At 56.5% G+C, this 6373-nt stretch overlaps 1 protein-coding gene across 1 annotated transcript in view; it reads left to right on the plus strand.

Moving 5' to 3' along the window:
• KLK1 (kallikrein 1) overlaps positions 1-1503 on the plus strand; it is an 8954-nt gene extending 7451 nt beyond the window's left edge. The window contains exons 2-4 of the mRNA XM_011382932.2: positions 230-516; positions 677-813; positions 1297-1503. Coding sequence (XP_011381234.1) covers positions 230-516; positions 677-813; positions 1297-1452 — 580 coding nt within the window. The 3' untranslated portion in view covers positions 1453-1503. The remainder of the gene's footprint in view (positions 1-229; positions 517-676; positions 814-1296) is intronic.
• The last annotated feature ends 4870 nt before the right edge of the window (positions 1504-6373 follow it).

A 6373-nucleotide genomic window follows, 5' to 3' on the forward strand; every position in this document is an offset into this window, starting at 1 on the left:
TCTCTGTTCTCCCCTCTGCCTTCTCGTTCTCTGTCTTAAGCTCTCTCCTCCACACCCTTTCTCTCTGTCTTATGTTTTCATTGTCTCTATTTCCCCACGATTCTCAATCTTTTGTGCTCTCCCGGATTTTTTTTTTTTCTTTGTCTCCTTCTCTCTTTCGGGACCCTGCCCCACCTCCCTTCCCCCCTCCATCCTCATCCCCGGGTCCCCCTCTCCCCCCCTCCCCCAGCAATTACCAGCTCTGGCTGGGCCGCCACAGCCTGTTTGAGCAGGAAGACACAGCGCAGTTTGTTCAGGTCAATGAGAGCTTCCCACATCCTCAGTTCAACCTGAGCCTTCTGAAGAACCACACCATCCGTCCGGAGGAAGACTACAGCTACGACCTCATGCTGCTCCGCCTGAAAGAGCCTGCCCAGATCACGGACGCCGTGAAGGTCCTGGACCTGCCCACCCAGGAACCCCAGCTAGGGAGCATCTGCTATGCTTCTGGCTGGGGCAGCATCGAACCAGATAAGTGTACGGCAGGGCCAGCCCATGCAGCCCGGAGCCCGGACCCCGGGTCTTAGGGAGGAGGAGCTGGGCACCCGGACTCCGGGACTGAGGGAGGAGGGGATGGGGAGCCGGGATGGGGAGCCGGGCTGGGTCGGCCACAGCTGTGTTTCTCCCTGGCCCGTAGTTGACTTCCCAGACGAGCTCCATTGTGTGGACCTTGAACTGCTGTCCAACGATCTGTGTGCCAAAGCCCACCCCCAGAAGGTGACAGACCTCATGTTGTGTGCTGGACACTTGGAGGGTGGCAAGGACACCTGTGTGGTGAGTCAGCCTGTCCCCCTCCCCCAGTGCTCTGGCTCCCTGCCCTCGCTTTCCTTTTGACGCTCCCGTCCAGATGTCCCGTGCACGGCCTTCCTCGATGCCGTTGGTCCCCCGTTACTCCCTCTGACACATATTTACTGTCCAGGCAGAGAAAGCTACTTGGGGGGGGGGGTGACATCCACACTGAGCCCTGAGGGTAGGGGGCTCCTGCAGGTGGATCCCGCTCCTCTTGCCTGCTGACCAGTCTGCAGGGACCGTCCCCCTGGACCCTTGTCCCCCTGCACAGGAACTGGACACCCCAGCCCCATTCACTAGAACTCAAGCCACTGTCTCTTCTGTTGGGAATTCCACCCACTTCCTTCTGGGAGTGGGCTGGGGGGAGTCACTGCCATCTGGGAGCCCACGTCTGGGAGCTGGGGCTCCCCAGGCAGAGCGGGGGGGCGGGGCTCGCTGACCTCTCCCTCTCTCGCCATGGCGCTGCAGGGTGACTCGGGGGGCCCGCTGATCTGCGATGGTGTGCTGCAGGGAATCACGTCGTGGGGCCACACCCCGTGTGGCCAACGCAACATGCCCGGCGTCTTCGTTAAACTGCTGGCCTTCGTGGAGTGGATCGAGGAGACCATGGCGGCCAACTCCTGAAGAATGCCCCGGCCTTGTCCCCGAGCCCCAGTAAAACCAAACACGCATCAAGTTCGCGTCAAGTTCGCGTCAAGTTCTGGCGCCAGGCGGGAGCCGCCCCCGCCCACCCCGTCTCGCGGTGGGAGGTCCGCAGCGGTGGGCGGGAAGGAAGGAGGCACTTGAGCCTGGGTCGCACGCTGGACCCGGCCCCCCGCTAGGGCAGAGGACGTGGCGGAGGGCCAGACCCGGACCCGGACTCGAGAGGCTGGGTGGTGCCCACGTTTTATTGTGGCGGAGAGCAAAGGAAGGGGACCGAGGTGTATCATTGCAAGCCGCGCCTTCCTGGGGAGGGGCAGCGTGGTGTCCGCCCCGGGGCAAGACTGGACATCCAGGGGCAGGGACTTCTGAGCGTGGCCGGCAAAGATTCGACACCTGGAGGCGGGGCCTAGAGAGGCTTGGGGTGGGGCCGCGCCAGGTCCCCGGACAGGGCCACCGGCCCTGGTCACCCTGCTCCGGCTGCGCGCAGAACGGGAGGGGCGGTGTCGGACTTCGGGGTGGGGCTGGGGCGAAGACCGGGTGGGGTGAAGACGCAGTGGGAGGGAGCAGAGCCGCGAGGGGCGGGCCCCAGCTCGAGGGGCGGGGCTTTGTCCCCTGTCCTGCGGGGCGTGGCCTGTTCTTGGGGCGTGGGGCCTGTCTAAGTTCAGGCACGTGACCAGGAGAAGGGGCACGGGCCGCACACCTGGCGCGGTAACCGGTCAGCGTCCTGAGAAGCAATTGCTTAGAGAGGCGCGGCCCGAGGTCCCTAAGGCGCTAGAGATCTGCATCCAACTGCCCGCGGGACTCGTTCCTCAAAGATTTTTGCTGCACGGCCCACTGGCGATAGATGGCCTGCATCTCGAAGGACAATGACTTTTTGCTCCTCATTCCCATGTGGTTTAAGTAACTCAGGACTCCTGCGGGGGGAGGGCGGGGAAGAAGGGGGAGAGGAGCCACTGGACTCCGAGCCCCGCCCTAGGCCCCGCCCCTTCCCTCGAGGCCGATCTCCCTGGGGGACCGTCCCCCGTCCTCGTCGAGCCCTGTCTCGGGTTCTCTCCCCGGGCTCCGCCCCTTGTCCCTGAGGCCCCGCCCTCACCGACCCACAGCATCAAGGCGCTGGCGCCCCAGCACAGGTAGGCGGTCACCAGGTAGGATATGTGTGGCCTCGGTTTTAGCATCTCGCAGTTGACTACAAAGAGCGTCAGGCTGAGGATAGTCAGGAACCCTGCACTCGGGTGGGGCCAGAGAAGGACACGAGGCTGGACAGAGACCCCAGGACCCCCAGAAAGAGAAGAGAGACAGGACATCCTCTCTCACCGTCCATGACAAGAATACACACACACGCGGACGGGTGCACACACACACACACCTGGAAGATAGCCCTACTAGGAAAGACAGAAAAAGAACTAAGGATGCACACAGTGGGGCAGAGATCCCAGAGAGACTTTCAGAGGCAGACCCATCTGACGGCAGGACGAACTCTGAGATACACCTCCCAAAAGCCAGAAAGAGACCCCAGGGGAAAGATGCTGGGGAGGGAAGGGCAGCCCCATCCCCCCCCCACCCCCAGCTGACACTTACCAATGCTGAAGCTGAGGAAGCTGAAGACGAGGTCGACCTTGTTCAGACGGCGCAGGAACGGCCAGAAGGAGAGCCCCATGGTGAAGAGGAGGATCACACACAGGGCCAAGGCCAGCACCATGAAGCCCATGCTCATGTGGATGAGAACTGGGGGGGTGGGGGGGAGATAAATGCTCCAGAGGCACCCCCAGACACCCTCAACGGTCAGCCTACAAACTCACCCCCACCAACATCCACGGGCAGCATCCCCCACAGACACCCCCACGTGTGATGACAGGCACCCTCAAAGTCACTCCCATTCCCACCGCCAAAGCCAGCTCTTAGCAACCCCACAATGGCCCCCACTTTCGCTCGCAAAGTTACCCCGAGGCACCTGGTAAACTCAAAGTCATCCCCACTCACGCCCTCGAAGTTGTCCCAAATCACCCTCCTATTTACCCCAAAGTCAACTCCTGACACCCACCTAAATAACCACCCATACCACCGAGGTCACCCCAGAGATCACCCCGGAGTCATCCTCACTCACATCCTCAAGGTCACTCCACAGAACTATCTCAATCATTTCTAGAGTCACCCCTGCAGACACCCCCAAAGTCATCCTACTCACACTCCCAAAAGATACCCTACAGCAACTTACATTAACACCTTCGGTATCACTCCAAAACGCTCTCAATAGCGCCCTCAAAGTTATCCGAGACACTTCGGCCACTTTAGCTATCTCTAGTCACCCTACTTCTCTCCCACTCACACCTCAAGGTCCCCTAGTGACCCATCCACATCCCCAGAACCTCCCCCCAGTGTTGCCCCCATGCACACCCCAGAGCCTCCCCCACTGACCTTCTCCACATCGCTCCCACACCCCCAGAGCGCACACACAGATGTACACACAAGAAAAACTTCCAATCAAATACTCTAAACCAGTAGACCTGAAAGACGTCATCACACTCACTTGAGAATCCATAGTTATCCAAGTCACACTGCAGTGGGATCACAGGGTGAGCTCCTTCTGAGAACTGCTTCTCCTCCTGTGAGCCCCTTCCTACTTTGCCTACTTTTGAACAGTGCAAGACTGTCTCAGCCAAATGAGCTAAGACTCTGCCTGCCTTGTTTCTGGCAAACTGCACACCTCTAACACCTAACCGGCAAACAAAAGGGTAGTCCCACGGACAGGTGCTCTCTGGATCAATCACCCAATCCTGGTTGAGGGCTTCTCATGACACTCTCTGCCCTCTGGAGCCATAGGGGTAATTGTATGACTCTGGCTGAGCCAATCACAGTGCCCCATGCCCCAGACCATGGTGATTGGCCCAAAGATGGGCACATGACCAAAACCAACCAATCAATCTCTGCCCTGGGACTTTCTCTAACAGAAACTGTCAGGGAGAAGCTCTCTCGCCTCTAGTCAATAGGATTATGAGCCTGGAGCTGCCCGAGCCTTGGACCCAGCCTCCTGGAGGATGGGAGACCTGAGAGAGTAAAACTAAAAGAGGAAAGTGGACAAAAGAAGGAAAGAAAGAGTTGAGATAACATGCAGGTCCCCGGCCCTTGTCATCCCAGACACCAGCGCCCCCTGGGGTGGATGTTTGCGGCTTCCCTCCCCACCACGCCTTGAACCCTCCTATCCATTTCCCACTCTCAGCCCCCATTACAAGCCAAGCATTGCACTCCTCTGGACACCATGCCTGGTTTGAGGTACCCATGTGACCCAGTCACACAGGACTTGCACGGGAGCTTTTCATATTCCTTCCTGCTGGGCTTGAGGCCCAAGTTGTTAGCAATTCTGCCAGTCATTCATCTGTCTGCTCTTGCGTCCATCCCCCACCTTTCCCTGTAAGGACTACATTTCCCAGCCTCCTTTGCTCACTGGTTTATCAGTCTGTTTGGCTAATGGGAGGCACTGGCAGAAGACTAGCTGGGCGGAGGGGACGAGCCAGGGTATTTAACTCCACCTCTCTCTCTCTGCCCCAGCTGCATTTCTTCTGTGACTGTAACCACTCCTAAGCAAATCCCACCGTGAGTCTGTCTGTCCCTCCAGATGGCTCCAGATGGCTCCAGATGGCTCCAGCTCCTGAGCTCTGGTCATACCATCTCCTTCTTATGTCCTTCTGGCTTAGGGGTGCAGCGACTTCCTGAGCCACTAACCTTGCTCTGTCTCGCCATTCCCTACTTGGCTTCTCAGCGATTCTGTTACCTAGGAAACCAATTCCCTGAATTTGCTTCCCTCCAAAGCATCTAGAATAATTTATTGTCCCAACTAGATCCTGACTGCCACTCCATGGAGCTTGGAGAATAAAGCCAATTGAAGTAGCCAAGAGACAGAGAGAAGACGATGATGTTCGATATTATCACTTGGACCCCTGCATTCAGCCACCCTGAAAGCATTTCTACCTCCATCCTTGTTCACTTAGGTGAACCCATAAATTCTTTCACTCAAGCTAGTTCAAGTTAGTTTCCGCCACTTGAGACCGAAAGATTCCTGATTAATTTAGGTCCCTCCATAGGCCACTAAAATAGCACTCCCCTCCCCAACGCCAAAAAAAAAAAAAAAGCAGAATTGAATGTTCACCAAAAATCTAGAGGGAGAAGAATATCCCAAACCTGAGTCACAGTCAGTAAAGTCACAGAGGCAAAGGAGAAAAACTAGACTACATAAAGACTCTGAATTTCTGCACCTTAAAAAAAATAGAAATCTTCGTAAGCTATCTGTTATTTCTCTATGCCAACCGTAAAGCTTTGTACATCCTTATTAGCATTCAATAAATGGTGATTTATCTTTAAAAAGAAAACTAAAATATCGCAGTGTGTTTTTTAAATGAGAAATAAACATATGTGTACACATATGGCTCTACATGTATGCACGTGTCTACACATGGGTATGTGTATAAACACGTGGCTTCTTTCTCCTCTATGGGGAAGATGTACACAGCCGTTTTTGCTCACTCGGCATCTGTTCCTGTTTTCTTGGCAACAGCAACTTGATTCTGTCCAGAGGAACTCGCTGCCCACTCCCTGTCCCTGATCCCTCTGCTGACTCTTAAAGTGTGTGTGTGATCCAGACGCAGTCAGCCACAGCATGGCATCCTCCCCGACCCCAGCAACTGGTGCGGGGAGGGGCGAGAAATCCTAGGGAGGTAAGTCTGACCTCATCAGAGCTAATCCCGAGAACTCTGAGGACCACAGAAGGAAGCTTGTTTTACTTTTCCCCCGTGTTGTTTACCAAAAAAAGTTGCTGGTGTCCCCATCATCACTGCATGGGGCACGGCAGCCCTGAGGACCCAGCGAAGTGGAAACCTTCACGGAGACCTGGTAAAGAACAGGTCTCCAG

Source organism: Pteropus vampyrus, unplaced genomic scaffold, assembly GCF_000151845.1.
Source record: "Pteropus vampyrus isolate Shadow unplaced genomic scaffold, Pvam_2.0 Scaffold494, whole genome shotgun sequence".
Taxonomy (NCBI): domain Eukaryota; kingdom Metazoa; phylum Chordata; class Mammalia; order Chiroptera; family Pteropodidae; genus Pteropus; species Pteropus vampyrus.